Here is a 21674-nt window from a genome sequence, read left to right as displayed (position 1 = left end):
CGCCTGTAATCCCAGCACTTTGGGAGGTCGAGGTGGGCAGATCACCTGAGCCCAGGAGTTCCAGAGGCCTGGGCAACATAGCGAGACCCTGTCTCTACAAAAAAAACCCAAAAGTTAGCCAGTAGCAGTGGAATGTGCCTGTGGTCCCAGCTATTCTGGAGGCTGAGGTGGGAGGATCACCTGAGTTCCAGAGGTTAAGGCTGCACTGAGCCATACTGCACTCCAGCCTGGGTGACAGAGTAAGACTCTGTCTCAAAAGAAAACCAAAATGCCTGAGGTACGCATGATATTAAAGGGAAAAGCAAAGGGCAAACGCATGCTGACTATCTGATCACCACTATGGTAAAAGCAGACTCGGATGCAGATGGAAGACTGACAGGAAACACACCAGCACAACTACGACGCCTGCCAATTTCTTCTCCCAACCCTTCTACATTTTTCCAATTTGATTCAGCAGATGTGGACTACTCTTGTAATTATTTTTTTGTTTTTGAGATGGAGTTTCACTCTTGTCACCCAGGCTGGAGTGCAATGGTGTGATCTTGGCTCATTGCAACCTCCGCCTCCTGGGTTCAAGTGATCCTCCTACCCCAGCCTCTCAAATAGCTGGGATTACAGGCATGTGCCCAGCTAATTTTTGTATTTTTAGTAGAGACAGGGTTTCGCCATGTTGGTCAGGCTGGTCTTGAACTTCTGACCTCAGGTGATCCACCTGCCTTGGCCTCCCAGAGTGCTGGGATTACAAGTGTGAGCCACCATGTCTGGCCTCTTATACATTTTATACAATTGACTTAAAAAGTATTTGGACCATGGGATGATGGAGGTATATAAAATCATGGGCCAAATTGTCACTTCAAAATTCCTTTGTTGAAGGAATTCAACCCCCAGTACCTCAAAACGTGACTGTATTTGGAGACAGGGCCTTTAGAGAGATAATTCACTTAAAAATGGAGTTTGTAGAGTGGGCCCTACTCCAGTGCGACTGTGTCTTTGTTAAGAAGAGAAGATTAGGGCCAGGCACAGTGGCCGGCCGGGCGAAGTGGCTCACGCCTGTTATCCCAGCACTTTGGGAAGCCGAAGCAGGCGGATCACAAGGTCAGTAGTTCGAGACCAGCCTGGCCACCATGGCAAAAACCCCGTCTCTACTAAAAATACAAAAATTAGCCAGGTGTGGTGGCACGCCTGTAATCCCAGCTACTTGGGAGGGTGAGGCAGGAGAATCTCTTGAACCCGGGAGGTGGAGGTTGCAGTGAGCTGAGATCGCACCACTGCATGCTTGGGTGACACAGCAAGACTCCATCTCAAAAAAAAAAAAAAAAAAAAGAAGAGGAGATTAGGACACAGAGAGACACTAGACACGTGCATGCACAGTGGGAAGACCATGTGAAGACATGAGGAGAAAGAAGGTGGCCACCTGCAAGCCTGACGGAGGAGCGGGGCCTCCAAAAAACCAACCCTGCCCACACCTCGATCTTGGACTGCCAGACTCCAGAACTGTGAGGCAATAAACTTCTGTTGTCTAAGCCACCCAGTCTGTGGTATTTTGTTATGACAACCCTGGCAAACTAATACAGGAAGCCAAAGGAAGGAGAACCTTCCCATGGCTCCCGACTCTGTAAGCTGGAGCAAAGCAACAGGCAGGGTGTGCCCAGAGGGTAGGCTGCGGCTGTATCACTCACCCAGGCAGTTGTGTCCATCGTGTGCCAGCATGAAGCCATCAAAGCAGGTGCACCTGTAGTTCCCCGGGATGTTGATGCACTCGTGGACACAGCCCCCGTTGTAGTAGTCATTCTCACACTCGTCAATGTCTGCAAAAGGAAGGGCACGAGAGGTGTCAGAAGAAGAGCCTGGTGGTCCCCTCTCCCAACACCATGGAAGCCACCGGGATATGAGTGACTAGAGGATGATTCAACAAGTATTCACTTCAGTCCTCCCTGGGAGCTGGGGACTCAAGGATTATAAAAATGCTAATCATGTGTGGGGTGCCTTCCAGTTCCTACCACAGTGAACAGGCAAGATTCACACCTAGTTCTGCCTCCACTGAGCCGGCATACAATTTCCAAAAACTAGCTCTCTTGAAGCAGGGGGTATTGAGTAAAATTAACTGCACATCACCAAAAAGTGTAATCTCTGGAATGAAAGAAAAGTCCACTAACTCCTCCAAACAGTTTCTTTCCACATCAGTGTCTGATGCCTGCATTTCAACTGCTCCAGCTTCCTCGCTATAACAAAGGCTCCTGTCTCATAAACAATGGCCAAAAGCCTTGGTAAAGGTCACCCTTTTTGCTGTTTTAAGGCTTTTTCAACATTTCCCATCAGGGGTCAAAGGGCTATCAATTCTGGAGTTCCAGAGATATTTGAGAGACCCTGGAGAATGATAGGAACACGCCTAGTTAACCTTGTCTGAGCTGCTTCCATGCCCAAGTCCTGCCTGTAAGGCCATGTCATTACCGCTTCAATCCCACACTAACTCAGTGATACAGGCACCATTCTCACCAAGGCACAGTGAGGCTAAAACCTTATGGAAGGTCACACACCTAGGAAGTGGCACAAATGGGATTCGAATCCGAGGGATTCAAACCCGTGGGTTTCAGAGCCCAAGGGGCCTAAACCCGGTCACACCTGGCCTCCTTGGGAGGGCACCAGGCACAGCGAGAATTTGCCAGCCTGGTGGTGCCGGCTCTTCTGCAGGGTCTTCGGCATCCCCCTGAGACCCCTCTGGCCTCACTCATCTCAACCTACAGTCACCCTGACCTCCAGAGGCTCTGAGACACGCTGGGGAGAGAGGAGGGCCGGAAGTGTCCCCCACAGGGGAACTGGAACCGGAACCGGAAGTGCAGCACTAAGTGGAACCGGAAGTGCATCTCAGGAGGTGCCTGTTTTTAATTCTGATATTTAATACACTTATAAATTGCAAATAAAATTAAGGGAGAATGTGATATTTTATGTTTATTGAAAAGGCACATAGATTTTATTTTATTTATTTATTTATTTACTTATTTTTGTTTTGTTTTTGTTTTTGAGTCAGCGTCTCCCTCTGTCCCCCAGGCTGGAGTGCAATGGTGTGATCTCAGCTCACTGCAACCTCCACCTCCCGAGTTCAAGCGATTTGCCTGCCTCAGCCTCCCGAGTAGCTGGACTATAGGCGCGTGCCACCACGCCCAGCTAATTTTTTGTATTTTTAATAGAGACGGGGTTTCACAATGTTAGCCAGGATGGTCTCCATCTCCTGACCTCGTGATCTGCCCACCTCGGCCTCCCAAAGTGCTGGGATTACAGGCGTGAGCCACCTCGCCTGGCATAGATTTTAAAAAACTAAGAGATACTGATTACTTCCCAGCCCTGACCTTTCTCCAGAGCCCCAGATAGACTAATGCAACCACCTCTTCCCCTGGGTATTCCAAAGGTACTCCAAAGGCAACAAAGCCCAACTTTAACTCATCAACCTGCAGTTACCTGGGGTTCCTCATCCCGGTGAATATTGTTTTCCTTCCACTGCTCCCTTAACATCAAATCAGCTACCAAAGTGTGGTTTTTCTATACCCTTAATATTGTTACAGTCTGCCCACTGGCCACTTATTTTCAGTACCTGTCAGCATGAGTATCACCTCACACCCTATTTGACTCAGCAGCCCCCAAACTGTTCCCTCCCTCCTTTCCTCCTTCAAGCAGGTGATTCAGGGGGAAGCTGGCCTGGTCCTAACTCTGGGGGTGGAGACTTATCAGTCTTATCCAAACAGCACATGCCACTAGCAACTGCTATTGGTCCCAGGGTTGGTAGGTGACTTAGGTTGGATCAATCAGACTGAGGAAAAGGACTTTTATTCCATGCTTGGGTAAAAGAACTTTCTCTCATTTTGTACCTCAGAAGGAGGTATCTACTCCTGAAATATACACCAGCCCTTTTAATTCTCACAGCAACATTCTGGAGTAGGTGTTTTAACTCCATTTTATGGTTGAACAAACTAAAGTGCAGAGAAGTTAGATAATTGCTCAGGGTCACGTAGTAAGTGGTAGGGCAAGGATCAGAACAAAGGTCTTTTGGTCTATGAAGCCCATGTCCTTTCTAATAAGTTAGAATGCCTGTGACATGCCAGGCATTGACAAAATGCTTTATACATGATACAATATTTCACCCTTGGCACATTTATACTGTGTACTGAGAAAGTAGTATCCAATCATCCAAATACCCATTTACCCATCTATCCTTCTACTTGTTCTGCATCTGTCTATACACATACACACATACACACACGTGTGTATGCCTATCTATCTACCCAAATAACCAACCAGCCAGCCATGCATCCTTTCATCCAAACACCCATCTACCCTTTCACTATCCATCCATCTACTCACCCTCAACCTATCCATTCAAATATCTACCCAACCATTCTTCCATTTATCTATTTGTGCTAAAATTTATCCATCTAAATATCCAGTGTGCTGACCACCCTTCCATTTCTCCAATCACCTATTCACCCATCCATTTATCCAGCCAAATGTTCACCCATACATCCAAACATGCATGCATGCATCCATCTGTCTAAATATTCAACCAGATGCCTATCCTTCCATTCATCTAAGCACTGACCCATCCAAACATCCATCCATCCATCCATCCATCCATCCATCCATCCATCCATCCATCCATCCATCCATCCAAGGGCTTAGCTACTCATCTGTATATTCGTTGATTCAAATACCCACCCTTCTATCCAAACACACGTACACTCATGCTCATGCACACACACAAACACACACACATTCAAATACCTACCTACCCATCCATCCATCCAAACTTCTATGAACTCACTGATTCCTTCAAATATCCATCCAAACAGCTTACAAAATACATACAACAATTTTTTTCAAATAGAATGAGATGTCAGGATGAAGAAAAATAAATGAGGGTTGAAGAATAAGATAAACCTGGTGAAAATATACAAAAACACATTTGATAATTGTAGCACAATGACAGAAGGTGGGCTGTGAGCTTCCTAAATGCCAAGACAAAGAAAGAAACACAATCAGTTATAGAGCTGCTGCATCTATAAAATGTAATCCAACTGGCTATTTTAATGGTGGTAAGGTCTGAGAAACCTCAGACCTCCTAGTTAGGGGATGTCTTCCCCTGGTTAGAGAATATCACACACTTTAATTTTCCTGGCACGGTTCCAGTTTATGCCTGTTGTCGGGGCGTAATTATTAACAGCAGTTATTAACCTTTTCATTATTAAAATGATAAACTATCTGATCACCATACCCAAAAGGCATTATAAAGATATTGTTGAATAGTCAATAAAACAACTCTAGCCATTTCCTGCATTTGACTCCCCATAAGGTAGGCCACAATAATTGCCAGTGGGCTGGAGAGTGCAGGGATATTTGCTGCTTGCATTTCTTTCCTTAATCCATCCCCAATTAGTTCTCCCAGATTGCGCATCTCTGAGAGCAGCCAGTTCCTCTCCAACCCCCAGGCCTGCTGTGGCAGCTAGCTTTACCTCCCAGTGTCCTGGATGGAGGACGTCGGCTCCTAAACCAAACCTTCCCTGATTTTCCATGTTTGTACCTTGAATTTTTGTTCTAAAATCATGTAAGCCTCCTCCTTTAATACATAAGAGATAAACACACAAACAAACCAGCTAAAAAACTCTGCCAAAGCAAGTGGACTTATTATTATAAAAACATATCCAGGAGTTGCCGCCCCTGGAAGAGGCACCATAGACCTCCAAGACACTCATCAGGCTCAGACCACTTTTTCAGGACTGAAAGCCAGAGAACGAGGAACAGGCGGGTGGAGCGGGGAGATGGTAAAGCAATGGAGGGGACAGAGCACAGCTCTATGGATGTTTATTCTTAAAGGGCTGTTGTGGATTAAATTGTGTCCCCGCAAAAAGATATGTTGAGGTCCCAACCCCCAGGACCAGAGAATGTGATCTGACTTGGAAGTAGGGTCTTTGCAGATGTAATCAAGTTCAGATGAGGTCATACTAGATTAGGGTGGGCCTTAATACAATGCTGCTGTCCTAAGAAGAGGGAAATTGGACACAGACATACAGGGAGAAGAATACCATGTGAAGACACACAGACACACAGAGAGAAGGCAGCCGTGGGATGATGAAGGCAGAGATTGGAGTGAGGCAGCTGCGTGTGAGGCCAGGGTAAGAGCTGCTGTCACACAGAAGAGGCTGAGGCTCAGCATTGCTGAGGACCTTGTCTTCAGGCCCCCAGCCAGTGGTTGCATTCAAGTGCAGGCTCTATTCCTGCATTTGGAGCCACATCCTTGGGGTGTGTGAGATGAATATTTTAAAAAAGTGCTTCATGCTCCTAGCCAGGCGTGGTGGTGCATGCCTGGAATCCCAGCTACTCAGGAGGCTGAGGCAGGCAAATCACTTGAACCTGGGAGGTGGAGGTTGCAGTGAGCCGAGATTGCGCTGCTGCACTCCAGCCTGGGCAACAAGAGCAAAACTCCGTCTCAAAAAAAAAAAAAAAAAGTGTTTCATGCTCCAAAAAGTCATTAAGGAGAAAAGTGGGGAAGAGATGTCATGGGTATTATTACTTTTATTTCCAAGATCTGTACCTACCCTTGAGGTTGAGGAGGGGTGGTGACAGGGATGTTTCACATGAATGGAGAAAGTAGGCAGGACAAAAGACCTGACCAGCTTTCAGAGCCCTGAGCACAGGAGATGAGAAGTCCAGCAATTCACTCCAAGCATCCCTGTTCCTTCCCCTGCTTGGATTTTTTTTTTTTTTTTTAATGAAAACTCAATTCCCAACAGAAGACAGCTCCCAGCATCTAATAGAGCAGAGAAATGCAGCACAGAGAACTGCTCGTTATGGAATTTTTGAAAGGTCACCCAGCTCCGCTTTTTGTATATTGAAAAGCAGTGTGCGCACACACAACCCCATAGCTGTGCTTCCGTGCCAGCAACGCAGGTTTGGAACCCATATAGGGTGAGGTGTCTTTTTTTTTTAATCATTTAATTCAAAATTGATTCTTGCTGCTTCATAAAATATACATTTATTCTGTGGTGTCTAGATTCTAAAAGATTCTAGTGCAATGAATCAGAGAGCCTTTTCATTTTATTTTAATACTATTTGAGGGCATTTTCCTCAAAATCAGGACTGACTAGGAACCTTCTCAAAATTAAGGATTTTTAAAGCATCCCACTCTCTACTCTCAGAGATCATTACTGAAAATGTCTTCTCATTTCCCCCTGAAATTGGCATTTTTCTAGACATTCCTCAAGAACAGTGGAGACCAAACGCTCTAACAAAGACCCCTTTCCTGGCTGGGCGCTAGCACGTCCTCTCCTTTGTCTGGGGGCTTTAAGAAAAACCGTGCCCTCCTTAGATCAGGCAACCATTCGGGGAGAGATGTATGGCTTAGGAAGTTGAGTCCTTATTGATGAATAAATCTTAATCCGGTTTGTCGGCTAATTATGCTCCAGGGAAGGTAGTTTCTTGGGCTGCCTAGCAGGAAGGATTAAGCCCCTGTCTCCGGTGGCTCAGGGTTAAGCTCTGGGTTTGTAATGACTGAGTAATGAGACCCGCTCTCTGAGGGCCCCTGGCATCCATCGATCAGGTTTCCCTTCTGCAGAGACAATGCCAGAAGTGGGCCCAGCAGTTAATTACGGGAAAGGTCAAAGGGCATGTAAAACTAACACAAATCTATATACTTTTTCATTCCTAACTGCACACAATGACCATGGCTCAGCCAGAGGGTGGGAAGCTTCCCTCCTGCTTCCCACTCTGTGATTCAAGATAACCGTGGGGTTGGAGCTGCTCAGTGACCTCTCCCAGTCCCTTATGTGGCTTCAGGCCTCCACAGTTTGACTCATGCTGTTCCCTCTGCCTGGAGCTCTTTCCCCTCCACAAGCATCTACTCACCTCTGCATCCTAAGCCCCAGCATCACCTCCTCCCTGAAGCTTTTGCTCATCTTCGAGCAGATCTAGCCCCTCCCCCAGCCCAAGCAGGCACTAGCATTATTCTTGCTTGTGTCTGTGTCCTTTGATGCTGCAAATCCATGAGAACGAGAACCGTGTCCTGTGCAGCTTGAGCCTCAGAACCGAGCAGAGCCCGAGCATGTTCAAAGGAATCCTTTGGGCATTGCATGAATGAACAATCGTGACGGTGGCCTTGCTGACCGACTCTCATGACACGTCAGGCAGTCTGCAGGCCCCACACACAGGACTGCCCCGAGAGCTGGGTACCACCATCTCTGTCTCACAGCAGCTAACCAAGGCTCAGAGACATTGCCTGCCCTGCCTCAGATCACACGGCAAATGCAAGGGGAGCCGGGAAGGGAGCCAGGCAGCTTGACTTCAGAGTTAGTGATGTCTCTGTCACAAGATCGCATAGTCGATGATTCTATTTACATCAAGTCTTCAGAAAAACCAAATCTGCCGAGACAAAAAGCAGATGAGAGGTTTCCTAACACTGGAGGGGCTGAAGACTTGGGGGGGCGGTAGAGGATGGTCAAGGAGCATGGGGTTTCTTTTTGGAGTAATGAAAAGATTCGAACATTGGACTGGGCAGGGTAGCTCATGCCTGTAATCCTAGCACTTTGGGAGGCCGAGGCGGGTGGATCACCTGAGGTCAGGAGTTTGAGACCAACCTGGCCAACATTGTGAAACCCTGTCTCTACTAAAAATACAAAAAATTAACCAGGCATGGTGGTGCATGGCTGTAATCCCAGCTACTCGGGAGGCTGAGGCAGAAGAATTGCTTGAACTCGGGAGGCGGAGGTTGCAGTGAGCCGAGATCGTGCCGCTGCACTCCAGCCTGGATGACAGAGCAAGAATCTGTCTCAAATAAAATAAAATAAATAAAACAGATACTAACATTGATTGTGGTAATGGACTGGCAATGTGAATATACTAAAGGCATTGAATTGTATACTTTTAATGAGTGAATTGTATGGTATGTGAATTATATCGTGATAAAGCTGTTTAAAAATAGAAGTCAAACAAGCTGATGCTGTCGGTGTTCTTCTCCTGTGGGCTGGTTGCATCTCCAGGGATCTCTGCCTGGATGAAGGGAAACCACAAGGAGGTTGGCTCTGAACTGACCTCAAATGCCACCTGCCCAGCTTGGGGTCACAGTGGGGTGTGTTGCTCCCAAGAGGCAGGGGAGATTTCCCACCAAACCGATATGACAAAGACCAGTTAATTATTTCCTTTCTCCCTCAAAAACGCCCTGAAGCCCTTGCTGGGGGCTGCTCCTGGGCTCTGGCATCAGGACTAACGGTCGCTGAGGCAGCCTGGTCAAGTGAAAACGGAGCCGTTGGCGCGTGTGTGATGGAAGCCAGGAGAGACCACAGGGAAGCTTCCAGGCTTGAGTCTAGTTCTTCCAGCCTCAGTCAAGGCCCCTATTCCACCCTCCTGCCAATTACAGGCAGTCATTCCCCCATCCCCTTAGGGAAAGGCCAAGGAGAGCCCGAGACCCAAAAACTGCAGGCCCTGTGGGGCTGCTCCATAGGCCCAGCCACCTCGGAGCTCAGGATGACAATCACAAACAGGAAGTTGCCTGAAAACCTGGGCTGGCCCTCAGAATTGGTAAGCTGGATCCTAGAGCACCCCGGATTTTATCAAGGTGTAACTGAGGCCCAAAGAAGGGAGCTGAAAGACAAATCTCAGCAGATCGGGAGCTCACGGCAACTTGAACTCAGGGTTCTCAGCTTGGGCTTCTTTCTCTCATCTCGGGGTCCAGCAGTGGGCAGGGCCCGAGCTGGCCTGGTGCAATTCGCTTTCGTTCCCTTTCTCTCCGAATCCCCGGGTGAACTTCCTCTCCAATGTAATAAAAATAACAGCAGTGGCAGCTCCACACCAGGCACCATCTTGATGGTAACTGGCTTGATCCTCCCTACAGCCAGGCAGAAAGGTCTTCACTTCCCATGGCTCGTAGAAAAAGAAAGTGAGGTTCAGAAAACTTAAGTGTCCTTCCCAAGATCACCCAGCTAGAAGGTGGTGAAGGCAACATTTGAACCTGGGCAGGCTGGTCCCAGACTCTACCTTCCTCACCTTGACACAATTGTCTAGAGAAGACGGCATCTCTGTGAACCAGGAATCTGGGGCCCACAGACCTTGTGAAGGATCAGGCCACCTCCCTGCCTTCTTCCCTCCCATGCCAGTGCTGTCCTGGGCCAGGCCCCTTGCCCTTAGCCTGGGACCTGGCCACAAGGGGCTGCCAGCCTAGAGCGGGGAATGACCCAGATACAGATGCACACAAACTCATGTGCTCCTGCCACGGACCGGCCAGGCCCAGGTCTGCCCACAGGGCTGGCAGTGGGAAGGGACAGTTGGCTAAGCCCCACTGAAGCCCACCCCTCAAGCTGACAGACTGAGGCCAGCATTGGGCGCCATGGAAATGAGGAGCACCCTGAGGAAGGAGCTGCCCACAGTGAGGGTCCCAGGGGCCTGAGATCTCCTGCCCCCGCTGAACTCTGATGTCAGGATGCAAAGGCCGGAGAGGCCCACAGACTTGGCCCAGGCCACACAGGGCTGGAACCCGGTCTCCATGGACACACTCCCAGCTCCACTCCCCTCTGTACGAGAGGCAGGAGGTCTAGACAGAAGACATGGGGGTTCCTAGAGAGAGGGGTGCACCTTGAAGACCCTGGAGGGAGTGGGGAGTGATCGACGCCAGCAGCTGCTGTTAACCTAGGCCAGGCGTCCAACCAGCTGGCTGGGGTTTTACACTCTTTCTAGCCAGAGGCTGCAGCCCTGGCCCATCTGGAAGCCCGTCTCGGAGCACCCTCTGAGACCTCCTGACCTTGCCCGTTCACGCAAGGCCCCGAGCCCTCTTTGTCTCAAGGCCTTTAGGGAAGGCCGTCATCCATTTCAGTAGCATTCAAAGGCACACGAGTCCACGGTTTATTTTCTTAGAAATAATGGTTTTTGCTGGTTAGCATTCCTCTGATGGAAAAACAAATACAGCCACTGTAATAAGAAGCAGCTAAGAGGAGGTGAGAGGGCCCAGAGGAAGGGGGCGGGGCAGAGAGGGGCTGCTGCCTGGGGAGCTGGAGGACATGGAGGGTGGGAGGTGGCGGCAGAGACCCCTAATCCTGGGAGAAATGGGGAATTAGAGAAAAAAAAACTCAACATGCAGACACTAGTGCGGCCTTCAACACATTCTCACAGACAGCGAGGCCTCCTCCCTCCTCAAATCTCTACTCAAATGCACATTCTGTAAGGCAGGTGTTGTGGCTCCCATGTGATGGATGAGGAAACCAGGGCTCAGAATGGTTAAGTCACCACTGGCTCACGGAGTTAGGAGGGACCGAAATGCAGCCCTCTAAATCCTTGCTACAAATGCTTCCACTGACCATCACAGCTGGAAGGAGCATCAGAGACCTGCTTCTGCTATGCTTTTCTAACTTAGCCCAGAGGATACCTCCTCTAAGAAGCCCTCCTGAATTTCTTCCCTTCCTCGGGCAGAGATATACACTTTCTCTACTTCATCCTGTCTCGTTTGTATTTTCATTGCTGCACTTTCCACATCCTATTATGATCACATCTTTTCCGATCTGTGTCTCCCACAAGGCAGGTCAAAGGCAGGAAACATGTTTTGGCCCCAGCACCAAGCTTGGCACAGAGTAGGTGCTCTGTGAACATTCTTGATACTCAACTGAATCCAGTCCAGTGCACACACATTTTACAGATGGGCAAACTGAGGCTCAGGGGTGAACTTGCCTCCAGTGTTTAAATGCAGTCGCATGAGCTTTTTATTTTTCCTCCTAAAAATGGACATTGGCTCCAAGAACTCTGCAAGAGGCCTAAACTCTGCAGCAGAGCTGGCAAGCAACACTGCCTAATTGCTAGCTGACAGCAACTTGGAATTTTAAGTCACATCCAATTTCTTCCTTCCTGCTGGTCTGCTGGACTTCAGCACTTTCATCTTCGGCAGCGCACATGTTAGCATGCATAATTGCATGTTTTAAGACTTGAAGGAGAAGAATTTCCCCTTCTCTCCCCCTCAAGCCTCCCACCTCCTACTGCCTTTCCTGGCCTCCCAAAAAGCAGAATTTTATCTGGAGTTTCAATAAAGTGTGTAATAATGACGATGAAAATGATTTAATAAGGTCATGGACATTATTTCCTAAGAAGGCCAAATTGGTTTTAAGATTTTTTTTTTTTCTGATGTTAAACTAAATGGATCACTGAGTATGTTATTAGGAATTTTGTTAAAACACTTTAATAACATGCTCTGTAATCTACCTAACTTCAGTGATTGACAAGTAGACCCTGGGGATATAAAATTCAGGAAGTGACTATTTACATTCATTACATACACGCTAATTTTGTGATCTCTGACGGCCATAAGGTTGTCATGTTTTTCCTTTTCACACAAAAAGAGGAACATAGTAATATATTTGATATACTGTGGCCCAAACAAAAGAGTTATTTCCCCCAAGAGTTTTAATTATAGCATTTTGGAAAAGGCCCGAGTTGGAACTTGCAAGTGGAATAAACCACTTGAATAAATGGTCTAAAAAATTAAGTACACATAGAAGGGGTGATGTGTGCTGTTGGTTCAGACTAAACAGTGATTATCAGGAGGGTCTTAGTTATTTAAACAAGCCATTTGAGGGCGGTTTGCTCCTCGTTTGGGGCCTGGTCCTGATTATAAACGAGAGCTTTTAATTAAGATTAGTAAGACCCAATTCAAGCTATAATTTGGTCCTTTTCCTAGCAAATGTCTATGAAAACAAGGCAATTAAGGTTAAATGAGTTGAAGCATTTTAAGGGGCTGAAATGCCCCTTCCTCACCCCCAGCCTGCCCCCTCAGCAGAATAAGCACAAACAGGCCTGGTTAATTCGGACCAGGAGGCCAGTGTGGGACTGGCCTGGTGGCTTTTGAAAGGCCCATGCCCCAGGGGCCGGATGAGCCGGGGATGCACACGCTTAGCTAAATGGAGAGGCAAGATGAAACGGAGTGTGCAAAGGTCCAGAGGTAGGAACAAGCTGGCAAGTTTGAGGAACTAAAAAAAGACAGTGAGGCTGGGTAGGGAGGGATGGATAAAAAATGGCCAGGTGTGGTGGCTCATGCCTATAATCCCAGCACTTTCGGAGGCTGAGGCAGGAGGATCACTTGAGGTCAGGAGTTCGAGACCAACCTGGCCAACATGGTGAAACCCCATCTCTACTAAAAATACAAAAAACTAGCTGGGCATGGTGGTGCGCACCTGTAGTCCCAGGTACTTGGGAGGCTGAGGCATGAGAATCCCTTGAAACTAGGAGGCAGAGGTTGCAGTGAGCCGAGATTGAGCCACTGAACTCCAGCCTGGGTGACGAAGCAAGACTTCATCTCAAAAACAAACAGAAATAACAACAATAGCTCCCAACACAGCGAGGTCCCAACTCTAAAATAAATCAAAATAATAACGGTATCACAAATGGTAGCTTCCAGTCCCCCCCCCGCCCCCCACCATTCTCAGGTCTGTCTCAGACCAGCCAGCAGCAGCAAGGGAGCGAGTCCCTGTAGAAGCAGAGGGGCTGTACAGCCCCCTCGATCCCTCCATAGTGAAGGAGCCTCCCCTACTGCTTTCCCATGGGCTGATGGGGGCTTGGCCAGATGCTGGGACCCCTTGGCTGATAGGGGACAAAACCCAGGCCCTGCTCCCTCTCAGCTGGGAGGCCTGGCTAGAGACAGACCTCTCTGGACCCAGTTTCCCCAGGCGAATTCTGCCATTGGTCCACACCAGTTATCCTCAGACTAGCTCTCTCTCTGTGCAAGCCTCTGCTTCCTCATCTGTAGAACCCTCAGAGTCTGTGAGGTTCTGGGAGGCCTTCCTGGGTCTTCCCAGCATGGATAAGGGTCATTCACTGTCCACCGACACCAGCTCTGGGCCCAGCCCTGAGGGAAGTTACATGGGTCCTCACAATCTAGTGTGGCAGCAGCACTGAGTGAGGATGCTCACAGCTGATAACTCCCCTGTCTGGGGGACCAGAGATGGCTTCCTGGAGGAGGTGACCCTTTCATCTAGCAAATGCCTTCCACACCCTGTGCCAGGCCCAGTCCAGGAGGAGATGTGGGAAAACCTAAGTGCAATGTGGCATGGGCTACAATGGTGGTGTGTATGGACCTGGGGTGGACTGCAAAGAGGGGCAGCAGCTGTCACTCACAGGGGCTGCCTCAACGCCCTTTGAAGTTTCTTCCAACTCCACGCAGCCATGAGTTTGCCTCAAGGTACTTCAGATTCAATCAAGAAAACAATGCCTTATCCCCAGCCCTGCTCAGAGCCTTTCCTGGCTGTCTGAGGCACTCACCCGTCTGGCTACAGCAAGCTCTCTACCGGCATTAGGCTGACCGCAGGGGGCCCCAGGCCACTCCTGGACACAGATGCAACATGTCTGCACACGTGGAGGCCATGGCATCATCACACATGTCCACTGGCCATGAGGCAAGTTGCCCCTGAAGGTGGGAAAAGAAACCATTCCCAGAGTGGGGGGCAGATGGCCTCCAGGGCTGGATTTGCTAACAGGGATTTTGCAAGCAGCAGAAGTTTCAAGGTGACCTGGTGAAGTGGGTAAGAGGCTTGGTCAGCCTCACATCGGGCTTCCCACAACCCAGGCTCGGGTTGTGAAAACGATAGAGAAAGTACGTTTTGGGCACTGATTAGTTGGTGAAGACAGAGCTGACAGTCCCTGTGGGACAGCCAGTTAAAAGCAGGCAGTATCACCCAGCGGTCAAGAGGAGAGACTTTGGGAACTGCCAGTTTGGGGCTTAAATTCCAGCTCTCCTCTATCAACTGTGTGACCTTTGGCCAGTCACTTTACCTCTCCATGCCTCAGTTTCCTCACTTGAAAAATGGAAGGCATAGTCCCTATCTGGTAGGGTTCTTGAGAGGATTAAATGAGATCATGGACATGGAGCATGTAGCAGGATGTCTGGAAGCAAACACTCAGCATGTTGGTGAAGAACTGGGGAGAATGTGGCAGCCATGTCCTCGGGCCATGCTCTGCTGAGAGTCCGTCCTCTATGCTTATCACAGCAAAGAGCACAGTGAGTAAGATCTGCAGGACAGGGGGCTCACTGCCTCCAAGACTCCAACCCCAGCCTCGGCAGAACCCCACTCCAGCTCAGGACCTGCAGATGCAGGAGCCCAGGGAGGGAAAGCAAGTTTCATCTACTGCAAAAATGACTGGAGGGTGCAGTGATTGATTATTAATGTCTGCTATGGCAGAAGGTGACAGCATATTTGCCATCCCCGAAGTAGGCTTAGTTGAACAAAGGAGAGTCTTTGTTCCTATGTATTTTTTATTGTACATTCTCGATAAGCAGCCATCTGTGAATGACACACCTGACCGTTCACCTCTGTGGGGATATAGGTATATGCATATGGTTTATATGAACAGTCGATGAACCAGAACACCTCATTTCCCAACCATTTTAGGTCCCAGGAATTGTTGAAGACAAAGCTTTAGTTCTTTCACATCTTGAACAACATTGTGATCATTGACATCAACATAGTGACGATGATGATGATCAGATACATCATCCTCATCATCTTCATCAGCACCATCATCAACAATATCACCATCACCCTCATCAACAGCACCATAACAGCACCATCAACATTATCATCACCACCATCAATATTATCATCACCACCACCAACATTATCATCACCATCAACGTTATCATCACCCCCATCACCCTCATCATCAATAGCACCACCATCATCATCACAGTAAGGGCAGCTAGTGCTTATATACAGCATCCTACCAGGCTATGTTCAAAGGCTTTAAATACATTAACTCATTTAATTCTCACACTATCTGTGTGAAATAAGTACTAACATTATGCCTATTTTATAGATAAACAAATGGAGGTTAAATAACTTGCCCGGGCTACACGGGCAGGATTTGAACCCAAGCCATCTGGCACCAAAGTCAATGCTTTAACCCCTATGCTGACCTTAATAGAGACTGTTAACACCCTCTTCTCAGAACAGAAAGCCACAGATAGGAATAACCATCTGCAGAAACACAGTGTGGAGAAACAGGTCTGCCAAACCTGGGCTCTAGTCCCCACCCAGGAAAGACCCTGCCCCCCTCAGGCCTCCATTTTTCCATCTGTAAACCAAGGATGTGAACAGCTGGATGGTTTCCCAGCTCCCTCGGGCCACTGTTGCACATGGTGCCCCTTCAGATTTCAAAGCCCCCAGTTGTCTCTCCACAGTCCTCCCAGAGAAGCCAGCAGGGATCTGATGGTTCTCCGTGTTTATGTGTTGGGGGTATGAGGTATATATGTGAGCACTCTGGCAGGCTGACTTGATTCAAATTGATGACTGTAGGTAGGTCCCCAGGGATGAGAAAACCAGAGTGCTAGAAGGACAGGGTCCACACAGGCCTCCAGAATCCACGCCAACACTCACTCACTAAGGGTTTAGGGAGCCAATAACCAAACGATGTCCTCCTCTTGGTTCCTAACAATCATTCTCATACTGTTAACATGGCAACTCAACAGACATTGATTCATGACCCATGCTACCCTAAGTCTGTTATCAGGAATTTCCAGCTCATGCAGCCTCACCAGACCACAAGCTCCTGGAGAGCAAGGACTATGTTGCACCATAACTATCACCTCCCAGGTATGCAGAACTGAGCGATTTTCAAAGGTCTTCACCATTCATAGTCTCATTTGAGCCTGAAACCACTTTGACAGCTAGTGAGAACAGGTGATGATGATGATGATGATGGTGATGATGATAATGATGATGGTGATGATGATAATGATGATGGTGATGATGATGGTGATGATGATAATGATGATGGTGATGATAATGATGATGGTGATGATGATGGTGATGATGATAATGATGATGGTGATGATGATGGTGATGATAATGATGATGGTGATGATGGTGATGATAATGATGATGGTGATGATGATGGTGATGATGATGGTGGTGATGAGGATGATGGTAATGATGGTGATGATGATGATAATGATGATGGTGATAATGCAGATGATGATAATGACAGGATCACGGTGAAGACCTTGCCATCTGTATATGGAGCACACTCTACGGAATGAGTGCCTACTGTGTATTGGATGCCAACCCCCAGTGCACTATACTGTGCCTCACTCAATCTTCAGGCTGACCTGTGATGGGGAGTATTTTTGGCCCGCACAACCAAAGGAGAAACTAAGGCTCAGTGAGGGCAAATTACCACCCAAATGTTCATATGAGAGGTGGGCTGCAACCCAGGCTCCCCTTGAAGAGACCAGCCTTGTCTCTGCTCTCCTGTCTCTCATTGCACAGGGTCAAGATGACAGCAGGGCCAGAATGAGCCCTTCCACAGACCCCACGCTCCACACTCCCCTCTGTGGATATCTTACAGGTTGCTCATCTGATGTGAAGTCCAGTCTGGGCAAAGGAGAGCCAACTCAGACTAAACGTTTTCTGCAGACCCGTGCTAGTGCCAGGCCCTGCCTCATGAGCTGGGAACATGGCTACAAATGTAAAAGCCCTCTCTAATTGAGGAGCTCACTGGGAGCTCCTGGGGGCATGGCCTGAGTTTGACAGCTTCGGTATGGTGGCCCCCACAGCAAGCTTATGGTGGGCCCTCAATAAATGAGCTCACAGTTCTGTGGGGGACCAAGACAAGTAATTATGACCCAGAGTCAGAAGTGTGATGGTGGAGGGAAGCCCAGAAGCCTCTGGGAGCAGGGTAGGTACCCAATGCAGTCTAGCATGCATGTGTGTGCATGTGTAAGTGTGTGTATATAAGTGGAGGTATCAGAGAAGGCTTCCTGGAGGAGGCAAACCTAAAGAATGATTAGCCTTCAGATTTAGACAGGATACAGAAAGAAGGTAAGGAGCTCCAGGCAGGCAGAAAATCTGAGCTGGGGCTCACAAACATAGAGCAACCAAGTGTGTGTGCGTGCGTGTGTGTGTGTCTGTGTGTGTGTGCGCACGTACCAGGACAGAGGTGTTGTTCAGTGTTTCAGGATGTGAAGGGCGGAGGCCCGAATTTGGCTGCAGAGATAGGGAGACCCCTGGCAGTTTCCGAAGCACATTCACAAGCCTCCTCTTGTCTCATCTTCATACCCAGCAGGACAAAACAATTTCCTTTTCTAGCAGGTGAGAACATGAAGCCTGCAGAGCCAGTGAGCAGCAGAGCTGGGCCTGGGACAAGAGTCTGACTCCTAACTCGGGGGTCAAGCAGAGTAGGGGGTTAAAGCTGAACTCCGAAAAATTTTAGGGAAACACGTAAGGCCTCCCGGGCAGGGGATAGCAGGACAGGGCCTAAGGAGGAGCTGGGCTTGGGAAGGAAGAGGCCAAGTCAGTGGCTTAAACCAGCAGAGATGGGGGGTCAACCATGGTCCCGCCTTTCCGGGACACTGGGTCTGGGAGGCAGAGTAGAGGGTCGGAAAGCGGTCACACACGGCCTCATATGTACCACTCGAACCAGTGAGCTAACCTCTGGCCCTGCCAGCAGCTGGGCCAGCCGCCCCACCAGGCTTCTCACTCATGGCCTCCTCTGTGTGCCTCCAGCCTGGCCTCCTTCCAGAGGTCTGTGGGTAGGCGCCAGCTCCCCACTTTGGGTTCTGGGCCCTGAGCGTGCCAGGAATATTACCCAACTAGGCATGATCCAGGGCAATGTCATCTGCCCAGCACTCAGCCTTAAATAAATGCTCAACAAATGCGAAGGATAAACACCACCAGCATCCCAGGGAGGCGTGGCTGCTTGGTCCACAAAACTCTAGCCCTGTAAATGCCTTATACAGAAAGAACAGGGACCCATCCTGTGCTCACATGTCACTTTCCTAATACAAATATCAAACTTGGAAAAATTCAGCTGGCAGGGCCCAGGGAGAAGAAAACTAGCTGCCAGAGTCATTGAGTGGGAGTTACAAGACCTGGATTTCAGTCCTTGTCATATCACTATGAACATGGGAATCTTGCAAAAGATGCTTCTCCTGTCTGAGCCTCAGCTTTCCTCATTTATACGATGGGTGCAGACAGGGAAGATTGGGATCAGCGATCCCATCCAGGGGTGTCTGTCTGTCTCAGAGAGAGCTATTTCCAGCCCCCAGATGCCCAGTCCTGCCCCAGACCCATGGGGTGAGGACGGCCATACAGACTCTCATGGACAAAAGCCCCAAAAGTTCCAATGGGCTTGGAGAGTCCTGGCACCAAACGCAGCCAGAGCTGCTCTTTTCTCTCTAACTTTTAGCCTGCTGGGGAGGCAGTTTTTAATAGCAGGAGGTCTAACCAGCTCCCCAGGTGCAGGGCAGAAAGGCTGGATAGACAGACAGATGGCACAAATCCACCAGTGTCTGTCCAAGCACTGGAACTCAAGACAGAGACCTACAGGGTGGTTTTGAACTTGACGTTAGGGACCTTGGGGGTCGGGGGGCAAGCCCAGGTCTTTGCATTCCACCCCCATATAGCCAGTCAAGGACAGATGCACAAATACCTCATTCAATGCTTCATCTTAATTTCTTTTTCTTTTTTTTTTTTTGAGACAGAGTCTTGTATGTCGCCCAAGCTGGAGTGCAGTGGCGCTGTCTCGGCTCACTGCAACCTCCGCCTCCTGGGTTCAAGTGATTCTCCTGCCTCAGCTTCACGAGTAGCTGAGATTATAGGCATGCGCCACCACGCCTGGCTAACTTTTTTTGTATTTGTTGTATTTTTAGTAGAGATGGGGTTTTGCCATGTTGGCCAGGCTGGTCTCAAACTCTTGACCTCAGGTAATCTGCCTGCCTCGGCCTCCCAAAGTGCTGGGATTACAGACGTGAGCCACCACACCCAGCCAATTTCTTAAAAAGAACAGAAAGTTTCAAGCCCAGTTGAGAATCAGGCACCCCATGACTCTAACTCCACCCTTCCAGGGAAGCAGCCAGCATTCCCGAAAAGTTCACTGCCTCCCTCCTGAGGCAGAGAGAAGCCTGTGCTGTCAGCAACCACAGTGGTGGTGCTGGAGGCTCAGCCCCAGCTGGTGATGAATGGGGCAGGCATCGGCCACCTACAGCAGCCTGACAGCCTCAGGGTCTGGCCGGGAGGGCCGGGCTGGACTCACCTTCACACTGTTTGCCTTCCCCCTTGTAGCCTGGCTTGCAGAGGCATTTGTAGGACTTGGGCGTGTTCTGACAGATGGCATCGATGTGGCAGTCATCTGTGCCCTCTGAGCACTCATCCACGTCGACTGACCCTGTGGGTAGGGGTGTGGGGGGAACAAGAGGTAAGGTGTGGCCCCGGGGCAGGCGGCCGATGGTGTAGGGCAGGGGAGCACTTGCCTTTGCCCGTCCATTGATCAGTGGGCTCATTGGCAATAACAGCTGTCACAGGACAATCTGGTGTGACAAGTGGCAACTGGTAGCATCTTTGGTGCAGTGCAGCTACTCTGTGGCAGGGACAATGCTATCAATACGCTTGGCCTGATTTATTGTTGCAACAATCCCATTGAGCTATTGTTCCGCTAAAAAGATGGGAAAACTGAGGCTTAAGGAGATAGTGAAGAAGAACCTCCTCCTCCGTCTGTCCTACTCCCCCTACAAGCATTGCTCCAACCCTCCCCCACTGTCCTCATTCCATCCCCCACCAAGCATTGCTCCAACCCTCCCCTACTCTCCTCACTCTATCCCCCCACAAGCATCGCTCCAACCCTCCCCCACTCTCCTCATTCTATCCCCCCACAAGCATCGCTCCAACCCTCCCCCACTCTCCTCATTCTATCCCCCCACAAGCATCGCTCCAACCCTCCCCCACTCTCCTCACTCTATCCCCCACAAGCATCACTCCAACCCTCCCCTACTCTCCTCATTCTATCCCCCCACCAAGCATCGCTCCAACCCTCCCCTACTCTCCTCACTCTATCCCCCCACCAAGCATCGCTCCAACCCTCCCCTACTCTCCTCACTCTATCCCCCCACCAAGCATCGCTCCAACCCTCCCCTACTCTCCTCACTCTATCCCCCACCAAGCATCGCTCCAACCCTCCCCTACTCTCCTCACTCTATCCCCCACAAGCATAGCTCCAACCCTCCCCCCACTCTCCTCATTCTAGAATTTAGAGCCAGGAGGGTCCTTGGAGGAGTTTAAAGGCAGCCCCTTTGGGTTCCAGAAGGGGACACCAAGGCCATGCCAGGAGGCTCCTGCAGGTCACCTGAACGTGGGATCCCACCCTGCCCCTAGCCTGTGGAAACACGGGATTCATCATCTGGCTTCCACGCCCCCACACCAAAGTGTCTGGTGGCAGAACCACACCCTCAACTGGGCTAACCTGAGCCCATCCATGGTTCTGACTCCCCCCATGGTCCTCCCTCCTCAGAAATGCACACGTGAACCTGGTTTTCATATCCCAACTTATAAATGCAAGTTCAGTGTAGGCTTTGAGGGCTCCCGACACTCTCCACCTCCCGCCCCCAACACATATACACCTTCAGTCTGGGACAGCTGCTGGGGCAAACTGTGCAAAATAGATTCTGTGTATCTGTTCCATCTACACACCCCAAGCCTCTCTCCCTGTCTCTTTTACACACACACACACACACACACACACACACACACACACACACAAACACAGTTCAGGCAGGGAGAGGACCTGCCTGTTGTTGGGCACAGTTCAGCACAGATCAGAGCTGTAGCTATAATCCAGGTTGATTCCTCAGGTTACAGATGAGGAAACTGAGGCCCAGTGAGGTGAAATCTGTTATG

At 49.4% G+C, this 21674-nt stretch overlaps 1 protein-coding gene across 1 annotated transcript in view; it reads right to left on the bottom strand.

Moving 5' to 3' along the window:
* SCUBE1 (signal peptide, CUB domain and EGF like domain containing 1) overlaps positions 1–21674 on the bottom strand; it is a 137161-nt gene that overhangs the window by 112895 nt on the left and 2592 nt on the right. The window contains exons 2-3 of the mRNA XM_030815154.1: positions 20038–20169; positions 1680–1808 (exon numbers count right to left, since the gene is read on the bottom strand). Coding sequence (XP_030671014.1) covers positions 1680–1808; positions 20038–20169 — 261 coding nt within the window. The remainder of the gene's footprint in view (positions 1–1679; positions 1809–20037; positions 20170–21674) is intronic.

This window comes from Nomascus leucogenys, chromosome 7b (assembly GCF_006542625.1).
Source record: "Nomascus leucogenys isolate Asia chromosome 7b, Asia_NLE_v1, whole genome shotgun sequence".
NCBI classification, from domain to species: Eukaryota; Metazoa; Chordata; class Mammalia; order Primates; family Hylobatidae; genus Nomascus; species Nomascus leucogenys.
Note: the sequence above shows the minus strand (reverse complement) of the source record. Positions and strands in the feature narration are given on the sequence as shown.